The sequence below is a fragment of the Elephas maximus genome, chromosome 22 (assembly GCF_024166365.1).
Source record: "Elephas maximus indicus isolate mEleMax1 chromosome 22, mEleMax1 primary haplotype, whole genome shotgun sequence".
NCBI lineage: Eukaryota > Metazoa > Chordata > Mammalia > Proboscidea > Elephantidae > Elephas > Elephas maximus.
Genome location: NC_064840.1, coordinates 10,452,195 through 10,471,194, shown reverse-complemented (window position 1 = coordinate 10,471,194; position 19,000 = coordinate 10,452,195). Strand labels below are relative to the sequence as shown.

At 52.6% G+C, this 19,000-nt stretch overlaps 1 protein-coding gene across 6 annotated transcripts in view; it reads left to right on the top strand.

Moving 5' to 3' along the window:
- Positions 1-18,740, top strand: part of HECTD4 (HECT domain E3 ubiquitin protein ligase 4) — a 180,015-nt gene extending 161,275 nt beyond the window's left edge. For 4 of the 6 annotated variants that reach the window (XM_049866988.1, XM_049866986.1, XM_049866987.1 and 1 more), the window contains exons 63-76: positions 2,818-3,041; positions 3,127-3,278; positions 4,798-4,904; positions 5,828-5,951; positions 7,957-8,147; positions 9,559-9,705; positions 10,620-10,739; positions 11,527-11,682; positions 11,990-12,093; positions 12,347-12,568; positions 13,262-13,428; positions 13,757-13,952; positions 14,577-14,799; positions 15,310-18,740. In XM_049866988.1, coding sequence (XP_049722945.1) covers positions 2,818-3,041; positions 3,127-3,278; positions 4,798-4,904; positions 5,828-5,951; positions 7,957-8,147; positions 9,559-9,705; positions 10,620-10,739; positions 11,527-11,682; positions 11,990-12,093; positions 12,347-12,568; positions 13,262-13,428; positions 13,757-13,952; positions 14,577-14,799; positions 15,310-15,446 — 2,270 coding nt within the window. In that variant the 3' untranslated portion in view covers positions 15,447-18,740. Of the gene's footprint in view, positions 1-2,817; positions 3,042-3,126; positions 3,279-4,797; positions 4,905-5,827; positions 5,952-7,956; positions 8,148-9,558; positions 9,706-10,619; positions 10,740-11,526; positions 11,683-11,989; positions 12,094-12,346; positions 12,569-13,261; positions 13,429-13,756; positions 13,953-14,576; positions 14,800-15,309 lie in introns of those variants that run through there. The other 2 variants (XM_049866985.1, XM_049866989.1) reach the window with 2 other exon arrangements.
- Positions 18,741-19,000: the final 260 nt, after the last annotated feature.

Genomic DNA, 19,000 nt, shown 5'->3' with positions numbered 1-19,000 from the left:
AGCCTGCAGGCAGGCGTGTTCCCACTACTGGAGACCTCCAGGAATGATCTGCCCGGCCTGCTTCAGGCTGGAATGTGGGCCTGCGTTTAAGTGGCTTTTCCCCTTGTCTAACCAGGCTTCTCCTTGTTGGAGTCCAAGTGTGTTCTTTTGTCCTGTCCTGTGGCGCTGGAACACTAGAATGTAGCAAGTAGAAGGCTGGTAATGATTTTGTCATGTGCTTGAGGACAGCTGACACCTCACTCTCTTAAACTGATTCTTGGGGAAGAAACAGTTGCATCTCCCTTTTCAAAGTGCCCCTTCCCATCTGTTTCGTCATCTAGCTGCTCATTTGTGGGGAGACCCTTTCTGGTGTCCCCACTTCTTTTGTACAAGACCCGGTATTCATCCTGGGCCAGCGTGCTAGAATGCCCCTAGGGCTGAATCAGCAGAGGGACCTCTGGCTAAGATGCCGGCAGGTTCAAACATCACTTCAGGAGCGGCCAGGATTTCCTTTATTCTTTTAAAAATTACAGTAGTTCTTTGTGTCCTCGTTCAGTTTTTATCCGTCTCTCTCAAAATTTTTAATCCACGTCCCTTTTTCTAATTTTTTAATATTGTTTGAAATTATGTAATAGAGTTGTTGTTTTATATTTTCCAAGTGTAAAACCATATAATATTAAATAAGGTTTTGTTTTTTTTGTTTTCAAATTATTATACCCCAACCCTGAAATTTTGAAATATTCCCTCAGAGCCAGGACAAGGGTGTGGCAAGTGAAGCCTTGGGTAGAAAATTTGAGGGGAAGGGGCTTGCCAAAAAGCTCAGTAGTAAGATATTTTAATGTGCGTTTGTAAAAATCAACAGAATATTAAAGTTTTAAACAAAGACAGGATCAGTCTCACTGATCTTCCTTTTGCCTCAGGCTCCATCGTGGCTCAACTGGCATTGTTGATATTTCGTTCATCATGGGTTTTTTGCATTAATTTTGATTTTTTTAAATAGTGAGTAAAACATTATATATCTTGATTACTGAGGCTTTCAGCACCCCTCAAATTGTGCGCTGGTGACCAGCGCCTCATGCCCTCACTGTAGCGCCAGCCCTGTCCCCTGCGGAGGCTTTGCCCGCTCAGCTCTCTGCTGCTCATGGAGTAGCCCGCTAGTTTGAGACCTTTTTCCACCATGACTAACACTTTACCAGTCTTCTCAGACTTTGAATCTGAATTTGGTTTTGAGTCCTGACTTTAAAGCCTTCCACATAAGGTGCTTGGTCTTTTTTGCAGCACGTGTATTTGTCAGATGCCATTTGCATGTGAGGTTCTTTTATGGTGGACCCTGTTGAGTCAGCTCCTGGGGCCCGGCCCTCTTCGTCCACACACATACAGTAAAACGTGCAAAAGCCAGACCTGTGTGAGGCAGAAACCTGTCAGAGAAGGAAAACTCATTTTCTGCTAATAGCGATAGAAAAGTGGTAAGGCCAAACCCTATGAAAGGCAGAAAACTTGCAAGATCAAGAAAAACAAGGTGGTCCCATCGAGTTCCGGCTTTCACAAGTTTTCCTATAGATGTCTGTGAGGCCTTTGTGCTCTAGTTGCCACAGCTGGACCTGATCTGGGCCTTGTCCTTGGTGCGCCAGGACCCTCAGGGGGAGCAGTGTGAGAGAAAGATGGAAAGAAAAGGGCGGAAGGAGGTGGAAATGACAGGCCAGTTGGTGCAGCTCCCTAGTCGAGAAGCACCATTCTTTGTCATGATTGGTCTCGCAGCAAAGGTCAGAGTACCTTCTGGAGCACTTAAACACCAAACCAAACCCAATTGCAACTCCTAGCGACCCTGTAGGACAGAGTAGAACTGCCCTGTAGGGTTTCCAAGGCTGTAATATATACGGAGGCAGACTGCCACATCTATCTCCCCAGGAGCCGCTGGTGGGTTTAAACTGCCATCCTTCCAGTGAGCGGCCAAGTGCTTTAACCACTGCGCCATCAGGACTCCTTTCTGGAGGACTTGTTTGTTTGTGGGCTGTATTCTCGTATCTGAGAAAATGTTCTCTCCCTGCTGATTATGCTGGTTCTGAAGCATATTCTCAAATAGTACAGTCATGTCTTTAATAATTTGTACCTTGCATGAAAAATACTTGCTGGCTACCTATCCTTTTGTTCCTTTGGGATTATCCAGCATATACGTATTATTTAAGGTAAAATTGGCTAGACTACTGCAGTAAACCAACTCAAACATATAGGACTCCAGCTCAGCGGAAGTCTGTTTCTGGCACATGGAAGTGAAATCCATCCCAGGGGCTCATCATTTCCATGCAGCCAGTCGAAGGGAATGAGTGCAGAGCAGAGAGGCCCCGGCCCTGACCTGGCTCCCATCCCTCCTGCTCTCGCCCCACACGGGAAAATAGCGGCCCCAGCATACCTTACCACAAGGAAGGCTGAGAACGTAACACGTGTGGCCCAAAGAGGGGAGCGTGGGATCTGACAAATAGCTTGCCCTCTCCACCAAAGATCTGTTACTCATTTATAAAATAAACTGTTTACATGGGGAGCAGCTGCTTAATGGGTGCAGGGTCTCCTTTTGGGGTGATGAAAGTGTTTGGGAACTGGACAGAAGTGGCGGTTACACAGCCCTGGGAACGTACTAAATGCCACTGAGTTGCTCACTTGAAAATGGCTAATTGTATGTCAGGTGAATTTCACCTCAATTTAAAAAAGAAAAAACGTGTTTATGAAAAACAAACAAAACCTTGGCAGGGCTTCTCCTGACATAGCATGCTCATGGCAGAATTGTTTTGACCCCCTCTTTTTTTTTTTCCACTCTGCAATTTTTTTTTCCACTCTGCAAAGGTGAGAAGCTGGTACCCGGGGCCAGAGAGGTTCTGACGGAGATATTTAAGAGCTGTGCCCACTCCGAGCCGATGACGAGCCTGACGCCAGCTAAGCCCGTCAAAGTCTCTGACATTTACCTTAGCAAAGAGCAGATCAACTCCCAGACGCCAGGGAACCTCCTGCACATCTTCTTCACCAATGTCCGGCCTCCCAAAAAGGTGCTGGAGGACCAGCTCACCCAGGTAGATGCCCGGCCCCAGCGTGCCTCACCTGGGCCTGGGTGTCCTGCAGGGCGAGCCTGAAACCCTCCCGCTGTGTGCTCTGCAGATCCTGAGGAAATACGGCGTGCCCAAGCCCAAGTTTGACAAGAGCAAGTACAGCAAGGCCGGGAAGGAGCAGCACCCCGTGAAGGTGGTGAGCACCAAGCGGCCCATCTCCAAGCCACCTGCCAAGGACAAGGCCGTGCTCAACAGTGTCAGGTGGGGCCCAGCAGCCCCAGGAGGGGCGCCTGGCGGGCGGGGGGCTGGTGGCAGCCTCCTAGACCTCTGGGGGAGCTTGACCCGGGGCCCTGTTCGGCCCTGCTGCCGGGGTTCTTTCAGGCCTCAGCTTCCACCACTGGAGGGGGCTAGTTCCCTTTCCCCAGAAGTGGAGTAAAAGCTGGCCTGTGTAGACTGGAAAGCAGACCAGGCTGAATTAGTAAAATGGCCAGAGTTTTAAAAAATATTTTTAACTTCTTTTGACTACACAAAAAATATATAGTTATTGTAGGAAGATTTGAAAATGCTTATATGCATATTTAAAATACATTCCCCCACACGTAGAAAATACTTCTAACATTTACACGCATAGCCCTTTATTTATGCATAGGCATCTTATTTTCTTAACTCTTGAATGGCTAAAGTGGTGCAGAACTCAAAAACAGACACAGTGAACAGTCTCTCCTTACTCCTCCATCCTCAAGCCTCCTGGTTCCCCAGCCTGTTACCAGTTTCTTCTATAGCCTTCCAGAGCTCTTCTATAGGTATAAGCAAATATATATGTATACATGTATGTTTTTTAAACACAAATGTTGGATACCGTACACAATGTCTGTACCTTGCTACTTCTGTTTAACAATAATCTTGGAGATTATTTCATATCAGTACAAAAAGGCTTCTCCATTCCTTTATGTTGTTGTGTGCTGTCAAGTTGATTCTGACTTGTAGTGACCCTGTGTGACAGAGCAGAACTGCCCTATAGGGTTTCCTAGGCTGTAATATTTACGGGAGCAAATCATCAGATCTTTTTTCCCATGGAGCCTTGGTGGGTTTGAACCGCTGGCCTTTCGGTTAGCAGTCAAGTGCTTCACCATGGTGCCACCAGGGCTCTTTCCTGTTTTTTCACAGCTACATAGTATTCCATATGGGGATATGCATATATATTTAACAGAATTTTCTTTATGTGTAAGTTTATGACTCTCGAGCACTTAGAAGCTATGATAGCAAAGTGTCACTTAGCAGGAGTCTCTAGACTGACTGTTAATAATCAGAAAAATAAGGTGTCTTTTATTAATTGTGTGTAAATGGTGCTTCTCAAGCAGTGCTGTCCAAGAGAACTTTGTGACGATGGAAATGTTCTGTTCAGTATGGTAGCCACTAGCCATGTGTGGTTATTGGACGCTTGAAATGTGACTAGTGCCACTGTGGAAGTGAGTTTTTAATTTTATGTAAAGTTTAAGTAGCTACATCTGGCTTTGGACAGCACAGCCCTAAGTAAGTAGAAAGGGCATTTGAAAAGCATCTCCTTCAGGGTTTCACATTTTAGACTGTTCGTTTGTCCTCCTAATTTGCTCAGTAAACTTTTCTCTGTCAGAGAAGAGGTGACCTTGAACCCAGTTCTGCCTGAATCATTAGCTGGGAGTTGGGGGATATGAACAGGTGCACACATGAGGTTCTCTGCACTTCCTCTGGGGGGCAGTGTGGATGTGCAGAATTCGCATTCCGGTGATTTGGTCTACAGCAGGACCGCCTTAAGTGAGAAGAAGCCAACTGTGAAGCCCAAGTCTCCGGAAAAGAGCAAGCCAGATGAAAAGGACCCAGAAAAGTCACCCACTAAAAAGCAAGAAGGTGAGTGAGCAGCTTGGTGTGAATCAGGTTTCGGGGCTTGCTTCCCCCTGAGGACGGGTAGCTCACTTGGGGATGAGGCCTCTGCTTATGCCTGACTGGCCACTCTCCCACCGGGATGACTTCTACTCCCTGGGTTTTAGTTTAAGTAGGGCAGCACTTCCAAAGACCCTGGGAAGTAGGCCTGGCCAACACCGATTAGTTATCAGTGCTGATTAAATGCCATCTTTGATGACCATGCACTTATGTAGGTAAAAATAGCAGTTCCAGAAATTCCATACACCCACAGTGAAGAATAGATTATTGTGGCTGAAAAGTAAAGATTTGAAAATGCTTGGAAATTTTCTTCTGGAAGATACATGTCTAAGCTAGTGATCTGCTTAGGCACTAAAACCTCTGAAGACCCAAGCAGAGTTGGAGAAAATTATTCTTGTTGTCACAGAAACTGCTTTGTCAGCCGAGAATGTTTCTGACACATAGAAAGAAAGGACTGTGGGAAGACAGCTGCACCCTTCGATGACCAGCCTGATTCTATGAGGCCAAGGCCTCAGATACCTCATAAAGTCAAAGGGATTATGTGTGGGCAAGCAGGGGGCAGGGGGTTGGTACCCTGGAGTTATGGGGACCTGGAGGGGGGACTGGAAACCCTGGTGGCGTAGCAGTTAAGAGCTACAGCTGCTAACCAAAAGGTCGGCAGTTCGAATCTGCCAGGCGCTCCTTGGAAACCCTACAGGCCAATTCTACTCTGTCCTGTAGGGTCACTATGAGTCAGAATTTACTCGATGGCAACGGGTTTGTTTTTTTGGTTTGGAGGGAACTAGGTGGATTAGGCCATGATAAAGAGAGGCCGGAATTTGGCATATTGTAAGGCCAAGTTGTGCCCAGTCCTCACCAAATTCCTGACACTGCTTACACTGTTCCATCAGTCCCTGAGGAAAAGTACCTGACCTTGGAAGGATTTCACAAGTTTGTTATTGACCGAGCCAAGCAAGACATCCGTAGCGTCTGGAGGGCGATTTTATCCTGTGGTTATGATCTTCATTTTGAGAGGTAAGACAATTGTGCTTCTACCAACTGACCAAGGTAAACACTTTCTGGGGAGCCATTCTGTTCACCCTTTTTTTCTTTTTCTTTTTAATGCCTTCTGAGGTTTTTTCTAATTTTTCATAATTGTTTAAGTGGGTTTGCTGACCTGTTTGAAAACAAACACTTTTTTTTCTTCTAGACTCTTGGCTTAGGGCAGATTTCTTATTACAAAGAACCTGTTTCCCTAAGTCACACTCACCCTCTGAATCCCAGTGGCCCAGGAAGCTGGCAAGGCCACTGCCCATCACACCTCCAGGGCTACCCAAACACAGTGTTCTCCTCCCAGCCATACAGGAATTCCAAGCAGGCAAGGTGTTTGTATAACCAAAGAACCGGCCTGCACTTTCCCTCTGGCGGTCTCATAAACAGGCCTACACGGCCCATCACCCACAGCAGGACAGATGGGCGGGCATCACAGCCAGAACGGTTAGCAGCGCAGGCCTTTTAGAAATCTGTTTTCAGAAATGAGAGATGATCTACTGCTTGACGCCGGCATCTTGTACCTTAATGAAAGGTTCAGAGTCAGCCCCCGGTTGGACCTTGACATCACAGTGGAAAAAACAAGTTTTAGGAACTTTGTTCTCAAGACCAGGTAGAGGGCTGGCTGTGGAGTCTTTGTTGGAAAATGGAAGCTGCATTCTAAGTGGGAAGAGAACACACTGGGCTGCAGACCGCTGTAGGGAGGCATTTGTAATAGACAGCAGGCTCTGTGTGACGGAGCAGGGACGGGGCCCGCACATCCTCCCCTCTCGCCCCACACGTGCCTAAGGAGCCAGGGGTGCCTGCCTGGGCCAGCCAGCTGAGAGGGGCTGGGAGGACCCTCCAGTCAGAGGGGCAACCCTTCTCAAGGAGGCTGAGGTCGTGCGCTGAGCTCCCCGTGGGTGTAGGGAGAGATGCCTGATGCGCCCCCCCACCGTGCGATCACCCCTCTCTGGGTGAGGTACCCGACTTGGCACGTGGCTCACTGATCTGCCACAGGCTCTGGAGCTATAGGCTCAACGGGCACCTGCCCGCCTGCCTGTCCATCCCCTGCCTGCCAGCCCGCCTGTCCGCCTGCCTTTCTCTGGTTAATAGCTTCTTGTTTGTGGAGCGATGGCATGCACACCAAATGAAAACCTCATACAGTACACTCAGACACAAAGACGGTGGTTCTCTGTAACTCTGCGCCTGGAGATAGTCACCGTTGTCATGTCGTAGTAACGTCCCTCCACACATTTTCCTGGAGATACATTTTTACAACACTGTAGAAGTGGGAGCAGACAGGACATCCTGTCTGTACTCAGCTTGTTTCATATCATCTGATATTAAGGATTATTTTACTGAGGTCGTTCTAGCAGCTGCCTAGCATTCCATTACTAGGGTGTGGTGTGCCTCATTCAGCTAGTCCCCTAGGATGGACACCGAGGTGGTATGGATGTTGCCGTGACAGAGCAGTCGTGCGCTGACCGCCCTCACACACACATCCTGCCTCTTAGTTCTGGCCCATCAGTAGGGTAAGTCCCTGCAGGGGGGATTGCTGCATCAGAGGCCGATGACCTCAGTGACAGCAGCCGCTGACATTGGCCACGCCCTTAGAATGTGCCAGGCTCTGGGCTGAGCTCTTCATGGGCATCATCTCATCCTCATGACAGTGCTGTGAGGCCCATGCCATTTCTGCCTCCATTTTTAAGAGAAACAGAGGCTCAGGAAGTAGACATACCTTTTTGCCCTAGGTCACTAAGTGTGGCCTATATTTCAAGTGGAGAATTCCTGAGCCCATCCCTTAACCACAGCCTCAGACTGCCCACATACAGGAGGTGGGTACGTGTTGACTCATGTTGCTAAACTGCTTTCCAGAAAAGGTTCACATGCTGGGAAGGCAAGGCCACCTTACAAATATCCCTCAGGGGCTGGGGCGAGGTGCTATGTAAAATGAATCCAGTAGTCCCCAGCAGGCCCTGGCCCACCCTGCCTTTCTCCCCCTACCCAGGTGTGCCTGCATCGACGTCCGACATGCTCAGAAGGCCTCCAGGAAGTGGACCCTGGAGATGGACGTGGCGCTCGTGCAGTATATCAATAGGTTGTGCCGCCACCTCGCCATCACACCCGCACGACTCCATCCCCATGAGGTGTACCTGGACCCTGCAGACAGTGCGGACCCCAGAGTGGCCTGTCTCTCAAGTATGTGGCCCCAGCAAGTATGCTTTTCATGGACCACAGCCTTAGCCACCTGGTGGGGTATCCCCTGCGGTGGCACAGGGCTGTGTAGAAGGGCCTTATGCCATGTGCCATCCAGATGGCAAATACTGGGAACACCTGTCATGAACCAGGTGCAGAGGAAGAGGGAGCTGGTAACATCGGAGGGGGAGAGCTAAGAAGCTGTGAGTGTGGCCACATTAAAGTCTGTGAGGCCTTGTCAGATGCTCATTACAACACAGTCAAGCAACAGAGACAGTAGTGTGGCCGGCAGGCAAGATCCGCCACTGCCACTCCTTCCTGTTGCCAAGAGGCCACCACTGGCCTGTCTTCATTCTGGGAGCAAGCCAGGGCCAGACCAAGAGGCCACCACTGGCCTGTCTTCATTCTGGGAGCGAGCCCGGGCCAGACCAAGAGGCCACCACTAGCCTGTCTTCATTCTGGGAGCGAGCCAGGGCCAGAGGAGTCTGACAGCCTGTGTTAGAGGCTTTATCCTTAATTACAAGAGAATCACAGGTGCTTTTTCTTAAAATCTAGGAATGCACAAAGGAAATAAAACACCAAAAACCAAACCAAACCCATTGCCATTGAGTTGATTCCGACTCATAGTGACCCTATGGGGTGGAGTAGAACTGCCCCATGGGGTTTCCAAGGAGCGGCTGGTGGATTCGAGCTGCCGACCTTTTGGTTAGCAGCCAAATGTGTAACTGCTGTGCCACCCACCCCTGAAAAATAACCCATTACGCCATGCTGGCAGATGGCCTTCCAGGGTTTTCTGTGCCTATATCACACTGTCCTGGATTGTGGCCTGAGTGCTCAAGCAGAGCACAGGCTGCTTCCTGGTTAGTTCACCCTGCCTCAGCAAACCAGTCTGAGCCCCTGCCCTCTTCTGGATCCTGGGAAGGGCCACTTGGGCACAGTGGAGGGAGACCCACTAGTGAGGATGAACAATCACAGAGCAGCATGCCAGCGCCAGTTTCCTGGTTTGACACTGTACTACAGCTGTATGTGGTGTCGCCACTGGGGGAAGCTGGGTGAGAGGCACACAGGACTCTGCACCAGTTATGTAGCTTCCTACAAGCCTGTGATTCTTTCAGAATAAAAAGTTAAAAAATACATAGTGGGCATCAGCCGTGGCATGGCTCCCATCTGGCCAGCCTAGGGTCTCACCCTTTGCATCTGCTCAGTATAGATTCAGGCAGATCGGGGCGGCAGGGGCGGAGAGGCGGCACTCACAAGCTAACAGCTTCTTTAGGGCCCAGGAACAGAATCCACTGTGGGAGCTCCTTGTCCCACTGGAGGCACACCCACCCCGGTAGCCCTCTCCAGGAATAGGGACCACCTAGTGTCAGTCTCACTTGGCTGAGATCAGCCTGACCGGCCATCATGCCCCCAGACGTGCCCATCGAGAGCCTGCGCCTGCGCTTTGCCCTGCTTCAATCCCTGAACACCACGCTGGAGACCTTCTTCCTGCCCCTGGTGGAGCTGCGCCAGACGCCCATGTACACCCACAGCATCGCGGCCCTGCTGAAGGAGGCCAAAGGTCAGTGCCCCCACCCAGACCCACAGAGGTGGGCTGAGTGCAGGAGGGACAGGAACGGAGAGGTCATCTTCAGGGCCAGAACTGAAAGGGAGAGCCATCAGCCATTACCCAGCCTCAGGCAGCTGTCCCAGGAAGATAGCCCCCTGCCCTACGCTTACACTTAACATCCAGGTGTCCCTTGAAACAGCAGTTCCACTGAGGAGAGATCACTTCAGTTACAAAAGTAACATATGCTCCTAAAAATTAAACTTCCTTTAAAGGTTTTCAAAATATTTAGAAATATATAAAATTACAGCTGCCTCCTATTATCTGCACCGCACGTCCCTACACCTCTGAGGTAGATGTTATTAACAGTTCAGTGTATGCCTTTCCAGATTTTTCTATCTATATACCAGTAGACATACATGCACTTTTTGTCTTTTTTTTTTTTTTAATCATACATTCTACTCTGCAACTCCTGTTTCCAATTAATAATGTGCTCAGCACTCCTTATGCCTCGGCCCACACAGATCAGCCTGGTCCTCTTGAATGTCTGCGCAGGGGACCATTTCCCTCTTGATAGACACTTTGGTGGTTTTTATTTTCTGCTGTTTCAGAAAATGCAACAATGAACCTCTTCTTTCTTTATGTATTTGGGTTTGTATTTCCACAAGCTGGGTGTCTCCCTGGGCCTGAAAGACTCAAAGGGTATATACATTGAAAATGTGTCTAGATACTCACCAGTTGCCCTCCAGAAGGTCAGGACAGTTGATAGTCCTACCAGCAAGGTACGTGAGTGCCCCACCAGGGACTTGAAGGCATCCTAGATGAGAAGACCCCCGAGGGGACAGCCTGGCCTCCCTGGGCCCCGGGGTGACCGCAGGAAAGAAAGAAACAGTCCCGCCCAAGCATCTTTCCCACATTCCTCTCTTCAGGGCTGATCTTTTATGACACAAAGGTGACCGTGATGAATCGGGTGCTGAACGCCACCGTGCAGAGAACAGCTGACCACGCAGCTCCCGAAATCACCTTGGACCCCCTGGAAATTGTGGGAGGTAGGACTGGCTACAAAGAGAGACAGCAAACCAGCAGTGGCTTCAGCAAAGTACAAGCTGGTTTCTTTCATGTAAGAGAAGCCTCTAGAGGAAGGGAACGCAGGGCTGGTGTGGCAGGGTCTCATTCAACAGGGACCCTGGCTTCTGCCATTCTGCTCCAGCATCCCAGTGTGTAGCTTCCAACTTCACCATTACGTCATATGAGTTCCACATTCTAGGCATCCGGAGCAAGGGGCAGGGCAGAAGGGTGCACCCCACCGTGAATTGGGCTCCTTTCCTTTACACTCACAGCCAGAACTTAGCCGCATGGCTACACCTAACTACAGTGGAGACTGAGAGACGTGGCCTTTATTCTGGTGGGCTGCGTGCCTGCCAAATTGAGGTTGTAGCACCGGGAAGAGGGGGAGAGTGGCTACTGGGGAGGCAGCCAGGAGTCGTATAGCATGTGAACAGACAGAGATTAGGAAGGACACTTCAAGAGGAAATGAGAGAGGTGGCCCAGGCTGTGGGAGGGACTTCAGGTAGGTGGTCTGGAGGACCTCCCTCGAGGGCAAATGGAAGGATGAGAGGGACTGACCACATAGAGCACAGGGGAGGCAGGTTCCAGGCAGAGGGGACCACGTGTGCTAAGGCGTGGAAGATCTTAAGATGTCCCAAGAACAGAGAGAAGGCAAGGGTGGACGGTACAGGGCAGGGCCTGCAAAGCATGGGGAGGGGTCTGCCCTGTCTTGAAGGGCAGAGGATGGCCAGCAGGAGGTTGTTGTCAGCTCCTCTCTTCTCTCCCCAGGGGAAATTCGAGCATCTGAAAACTCCTATTTCTGCCAAGCTGCCAGGCAGCTGGCCTCGGTGCCGTCCTCTCAGCTTTGCGTCAAACTGGCTAGCGGCGGCGACCCCACATACGCCTTCAACATCCGTTTCACCGGGGAAGAGGTCCACGGCACCAGTGAGTGTCCCGCAGGCCACGCCAGCCAGGCTGGGTGCAGGCTGGGCTTAGAGGCGCCCTCAGCTCCAAGTTTCTTCCAGGAAGGGCTGTTTTTAGCCTATGTTGCCTGAGTTCTCTGTTAGCAAGAGTGAACTCCACTTCCTCATTACCTGCCATGTAGAAGCCAGGACTGCTCCCCAAGTAGCCATCCCATCCCAGGCTCCACGAACCCCGCTCCCACAGACTTGCCTCTCTGCCTGGGACGGGCCCATCAGGCAGGGCAGCCAGGTGGGTCCCAGGTGCTGAGGTGTCTCCATTCGTCTTGCAGGTGGTTCTTTCCGCCACTTCCTGTGGCAGGTGTGCAAAGAGCTACAGAGCTCTGCGCTGTCCCTGCTCCTGCTGTGCCCCAGCTCGGCCGTCAGTAAGAACAAGGTGAGGCCCAGAGGCTGGGCAGCTGAGGCTCGTGTCCCAGTGCTCCCAGGGGCCCAAGGGGCAGTGGCTGGGGTGACAGGTACAGGTCCTTGGAGCCCTTCAGAAACTGTCCTGGCCTGGGTGGGACTGGGCCCAGCTCTCCTGGTTGGGCAAACTGTCATGTACTGGCCTCAGGTCGGTTTCCCCCTGGGCCACATGTTCCCGGGAGGAAGCGAGGCAGGCGCCCATCCCTCATCCCTGCCTCTACTTCCAGGGCAAGTACATCCTGACGCCAAGCCCCATCACCTACGGGGAGGAGCAGCTGCTGCACTTCCTGGGGCAGCTGCTGGGTATTGCCATTCGGGCCGATGTCCCTCTTCCCCTGGACCTCCTACCCTCCTTCTGGAAGACACTGGTCGGGGAGCCTCTGGACCCTGACCTAGACCTGAAGGAAGCAGACATACTCACCTACAACTACGTCAAGAAATTCGAGAGTGTAAGTGAAAGGCACATTTGTTGTGGGGTCCTGTCACTGCCTCTGGGGCCTGCTGTCTGCTGAGGTCTCTGCCATGGGAGACCTGAGCTCCCACTGAGGAGTGATGAGGGGTGTAGGCCATCTCTGCCGGGAAGGCTCCCTTCATGGGGACAAGAGGCTGTGGCTTCCCTCCCCGCTGGCAGCAGCAGGCTGGGGAGTGATTTGGTCAGCCCTGCTGGGTCTCCCCGCTCATGGCGTTGGTCTCCAAGGAGCCAGGGATGAAGGGTTCCTGCCCCCGAATGAGCAAGGGTGGTGAGGCCCCTGCTACAGGTGGGTCCAGCTTCTGTCTTGGGCCCTCAGAGAGAGAGTGGGACATTAGCCCTTAGAGATCATCTGAGATTGGCCGGGGACAGCCTCGGGGATGGCGTTCATTCTCTCCTTGTGGTGCTTGAGACACAGAGATACTGAGACCACACAACTTCTGGCTGTCCCTCCACATTCAGAGTGGGTTTCTTCTGGGGGTGTGGTCAGTGCTCAGGCTGCAGCTGGGCCTGTGAGGCAGCTCACGGCCCTTCACTCACTCAGCAGGTGTTCCCAAGGCCCCATCACATCCCAGGCAGGTGGGGTGTTTGCCTGCCTGGGGATCAGGGTCTATCCTCTGAGGGCTCTGGGAGCAGGGTGGGCAGTCAGCCTCCTCTCTCTCTGTCCTTCCAGATCAACGATGAGACAGAGCTGGAAGCCCTGTGCGCCGAGATCGCCTCCCAGCACCTCGCCTCTGAGAGCCCCGACGGCCCCAACAGGCCCTGCTGCAGGTTCACCTACCTGACTATGACGGGCGAGGAGGTGGAGCTGTGCAGCCACGGCCGGCACATTCCCGTGGCGTGAGTGTGCGCATGGGAAGGGGACTGACCAGGTGGCCAGCCAGACCGACAGCCTCACCTGGACTTGGGCAGCAGCACAAGGGTCTAGGCCAGATGACAGGTGGATTTCATAATGGGAGGGAGATGAGGCAGGACAGCAGGTGACAAGAAAGATGGTGGAAGTTCTTCAACTGAAGGCCTTTGTTCAGAAGACACCAGCTCTGAGGCAGATGCCACCCAGGGCAGGAGGAGGAATTATTAAGCCTGTGGCCACGTGGGCGGGGGCCTGTGATGAGGAGCCCCCCTCCGCCGCCTGGCAGGTCCGCTCACCTTGCCCCTTGCCTGGCAGGTGGGAGAACAAGGACACGTACGCAGCGGCCATCCGGAGCCTGCGGCTGCAAGAACTGCAGAACGTGGAGTGTGTGACGGCTGTGCGCGCCGGCCTGGGCGCCATCATCCCCCTGCAGCTGCTCACCACGCTGAGCCCGCTGGAGATGGAGCTGCGCACCTGCGGCCTCCCTTACATCAACCTCGAGTTCCTCAAGGTGGGTGAAGCAGGGCACCACAGCTGCCGCCCCATCCCACCAAGCGCCCCAGCAGCAGGGTCCCCCTCTCACAGTTCTTCAGCCAAACTGAAGCTCAGAGAGCAGTCACCAGGTCAGGGTTACACAGGCAGCGGTGGCTGTCAAAACCTGTACCAGGCCTGCCTGCCTCCCGAGCCCAGACCTTAAGCCGCCATCTTGATGAAGTCTGCTCCTCCCAAGCCTCCGTGCCCCTCCGTCTGGCCCCCCTTGCCATGCAGCTCCCCTCAGGGCAGCCCCACTCTGGCATCACAGTATGGCTTCTTACTGGCTGCGAGGCCCTGCTCAGGGACTTCACCTCTAGTGGGCACGGTCCCAGGACCTGCCCCAGAGGGTCAAGGAGGTGACATACCTAGGGCCCAGTGCATATGCTGCCCTCACACAACAGGAGCCACCACGACTGCCACCACGGTCAGTGGCCTGGCCGTGATATCCTGTGTCCTGTGGCTGCGACCTCCCTACTCGGGCCCACATGCAGCCCTGGCGCTCACTCTGCCCAGAACTGGGCCTGGCCTGCCCACTCAAGGCTGGGGGGTCACTAGGGCAGCAGAGGCCGGGCTGCTCACGCCTGAGGCCTCTCTTCCCCAGGCCCACACCATGTACCAGGTGGGGCTGATGGAGACGGACCAGCACATCGAATTCTTCTGGGGGGCCCTGGAGATGTTCGCCCAGGAGGAACTGTGCAAGTTCATCAAGTTCGCCTGCAATCAGGAGCGTATCCCGTTCACCTGCCCCTGCAAAGATGGGGGCCCCGACACGGCCCACGTGCCCCCTTACCCCATGAAGATTGCCCCCCCAGATGGCACAGCAGGTACTGCCTCCTGGTGAGGGAGGGGGCACAGTGAGTAGAGTCGCCGCCACCAAAGCCCAGAGGGAATGAGAGGGCCGTGGGAACCGGGGACCAGGGACCACGAGCCTCCCAAACCTGAGCTTTGCCCGTGGAAATACAGGCCCAGTGTTGACATAGCTCCTCACATCTTAAAAGCTGAAATTCAGACATTTTTAAATCTCCCAACTTTTAAATGTGGAAAGTAATCCAATTAAAACCAAAAATAGAACACCTTGCTGACCCAAAAACCTGCCTGCAACCAGATCCAACGCACAGGTCACTGGCTTGGTGCTCGTGTGGTCCAGCCAGCAACTGTAGATTCCCCTTTTCTCCCCCAGCCTTCTCGTCCCCCTCCTGCTGGGCCCTGGGCTTAGCTTGGAGCTGCCCAGAGAGGCAGACCTGAGGGAGAGAGGCCCACCAGGCTCCTGGCGCGTCTTATGCAGCCCCAGGCCCCATGGGGCCTCTAACTGCCGCCTGATGTTTTCTCTGTAGGTTCCCCGGACTCTCGCTACATCCGAGTGGAGACCTGCATGTTCATGATCAAACTTCCCCAGTACTCCTCCCTGGAAATCATGCTGGAGAAACTTCGTTGTGCCATTCACTACCGCGAAGACCCCCTAAGTGGCTGATGGGAGGAGCCCCGAGGCCGGGCGGCGGTCACCAAGGCACCAGCTACGCAGCGTGGGGGAGCTGCCGTGGGCACATCCCCCCGGGGCCCTGTGCGAGGAGTTGGAGACATTTGCTTTTCTCAACTTTTGTCCACGTTCCAGGGCCTCCTGGAAGACTTAACCTTTGGTATCCATATGTTTCGTGATGGGTGGGTTCTTTTGCTGCCTGTTTGTGGTATATTTGTAGGATAGTTTAGCTCCCAGTTTGCGTCTAATTTGACCTTCCTGGACAGTCCCTCTTGGCCACTGGGTTCTCATGCCGTCAGGGCCCAGATGGTTCCTCGTCACAGAACCACAAAGCAGGAGGCTGGTGGTGAGGCAACCTCAGCCAGACAGAGCGCCAGGCTCTCTGCAGAGCATCTCCACAAACCAGGCCGTGGCCGGCCCACCTGCCTCCAGCTGGAGTCTCTCCGTGAGGCTGGCTCCACAGGCATCCTTCCATCTGGAAACAGTTGCGCCAGTCACCCAGACACGAGACACACGTGGGGCTTTATGTGTTAAATCCTCCTGCTTGAGAGTGTTGTTCTGGTCTTCGTTGTTCTGAGAAGAAACCCACAGGGGCCCTGCCCCTCCCACCCACAGTCGCTCTGGCCTCTGGTCTGAAAGTTTTCCGCGGAGTGCTCGGCAGGAGCCGAAGGCCAGAGGGTTTGTTTGGGTACCTTGGTTGTTCGTGGAGCCCGCTGCATGCATCCCAACTCCTGGGGTTGAGATGAAAGCTGGGACTCCTAGGGTTGGAGGGACAGCGCTCTAATGGGGCTTTTTCCTCAAACCGAGCAGGAAAGCACAGGATCCAGGCCGGTCCCACTTTTATACTGGAAACGGGCCCTGCCTCACCGCAGTGTCTGTGCCGTGGGGAGCAGGGAAAGGGTCACACCCCGTTGTAAAGAGCCTACTGTTCAAGTTGCTCTGCTCAGACCTCCAAGTCCAGGCGGAGACTCCAGGGGGCGCTTCTGCCCCTCCGGCCGGGCCCGCAGGTGCCAGGGGCTCTGCCCAGCCTCCCTGCCCGGCCCGGCAGCCCCTCCCTGCCCCATGTCAGTGTGTGTGCCAGGGCTGAGCCGCCTCGAGCTCACCCCCTGCCCAGTGTATCTGTGCCCCTGATCGGTCTTGTCCGGTGGTACTTTGTTCAAGAGCAGCACATGCCATCTTGTTGGACGCTGTCATTTGGGCCTCGCCAGTCTCAGTGAATTGCATTGCTGTATCTATTGTATGATATTGTGAATAGTGGAAGCTCTGAGTGCGTGCTTGCTAGACGGCTCTGGGGTGAGTGCTGGTGAGGGGGAGGATGTGTGGCCCTGGCCTGTCAGGAGCCCCCTTCCCTCCCTGCTCTTAGGAATTGCATTAAGGACCATGGTAGAGGGCCCCCCGACCTAAGAAGGAGATCAGTCTAGGCTGAGTCGGTGCTGTTGCATCAGCTCCTTTTTGATGGAGGAGTCATCTCTGGAGGTAAGTGCTGGAAGCAGTTCCCCTGCTTTGGAAGGAAGGTGGCCAGCCTGCTGCCTCCCGGGGCCAGAGCCCGCTCGATGCGGGGCGGGAGGAACATCAGGATGTGTTCCTCACAACAAGGATCCTTTTATTTCATTTCCGCAGAATGGAAACAGCCTTTGGGTTTATTAGAAGTGGCTTTTCCTCCCTTTATCTTTAAATTCTTGGTACCCTCCAGTCCTTCCCATCCCTTGAACAGACTCGGAAATCTGTCAGCTACCTCCCCAAGAGGGGTTTGGGAAGCTTCTGTTGGCCCATCACTTGATTAGGTGACAACTGTGAGTAAGGTATCTGCTGCTAACATGACTGCTTCTCCCAGAGAGCACATTGAGGTCCAGACAGATCCCGACCTTGGCCCTAAAACATGTGTGCTGTAAAGTTACTTGATGTATATTTATTATAATTATTTATGGTTGCATTTAACAAACTTTTCATTCAATTGATGCCATTTACACCATTGCTGTGTAAAGGAAGCTCACTACAGGAAAACAGTCGCACCAATAAATAACCTTCACCTAATTTTCATTTACCTTCAGAGTTGTGTGATCGTCTACTCTTGCTGAGCAAGTTCAAAGGCTGACACGCTTGGATGGCTCTGATACTTAAGTGCCGCCAAGTGGCTGGGAATTAAAGTGTTTCTAATTAGTATGGTCTCTTTGCACTTGACATGATTCTAATTCCATTATGCTTACAAACTACTCGTTCCCCCACCATACCCGTTAAGGCTGTGCTTTTCATTTAGAAAGTAGGACTGAAGGGAAGAAAACTCAAGGTCAAAGCTACACCTCAGCCGGCATGTCCTGCCCATCTGTGTGCTGGTGCCTGGTCTGCGCTCTGGCGCCACTGTAGGGGTTTTCCTCAAGTAGACGGCTGCACTGGGAGAGGCTGGGCCACTCTTAGGCCAGGTACCTCCTTCGGGGCAGGCACTGGATTTGGAACTACTTTGTGCAAAAGGGAAATACAGGTAAGGGACAAAGACTTGGCTCAGTCTTGCTTTCCAAGGTCAGTGTTTCTTGCACAGCTGCCACCCACCCTCAGGGGGCCCTGAGGTCACTCAGGAGAATCCAACTCACGTCACCTTGACCAGCTTGTGACCTCCTGCTGCTCCCTGGAAGGAGCCCTGATGGAGCAATTGTTAAGCGCTCAGCTGCTAACCAAAAAAAAGGTCGGAGGTTTGAACCCACCAGTGGCTCTGCAGGATTAAAAACCTGGCAATCTACTCCCATAAAGATTACAGCCTTGGAAACCCTATGGGGCAGTTCTACTCTTATCCTTTGGGGTCGCTATGAGCCAGAATCAAATTGACAGCAAACAACTCTGCTCCATGGACTTCTGCTCCCCAACTCTTGTAATTCTCATCATCGTGCCTCCACAGTTCTTGTACTTAAATAAATGCTAACTTTCAGTGGAGGGTCCCAGGTAAGTCTGTATTTAAGGAGAGCAAGGATCCTCTCAGATGAAGGACAACTTCTCTTCCTTCTCTCTGTGGCTTCAGGGTGCTGGAAGCAGAGAGCAAAAGCAGCCACTCACAGCAAAGAGAAGACTGCTGGTTAGACTTGAGAAGCTGGGGAACAGACATCAAAGCTCTCTGCCCAGCCGAGCACAGCAAGGGTGCTCTTGCTGTCTACTGTGGAGGCCTTCTCCTGGGCCTGCCTCTTAAAAAACAACTATGTTCAAAAAGTATACCATGCAGTAATGAAAAGATACTTATCCTCATCAGTCATCAAGGAGGTGCAAATTAAAATCACAGTGAAATATGGTACACCACAACCCAGAAAGCTAGAAAGGCCATACCATGGCTAGGGAAGATGTGGAGCAGGCAGACCCCTCACACATCCTCCCACGCTGCTTGTGGGGAATGTCAACTGTGCTGACCTTGGAGAGCTGTCTGGTACTGTCTCCTACACACACCCCACGGCCCAGAAACGCCACTCTGAGGTGGAAACCCTACAGAAATACATACGCATGTTCACCAAAAGACATGTACAAGAATGCATGTTCATAGCACTATTAGTAATAGCCAGACCATAAAC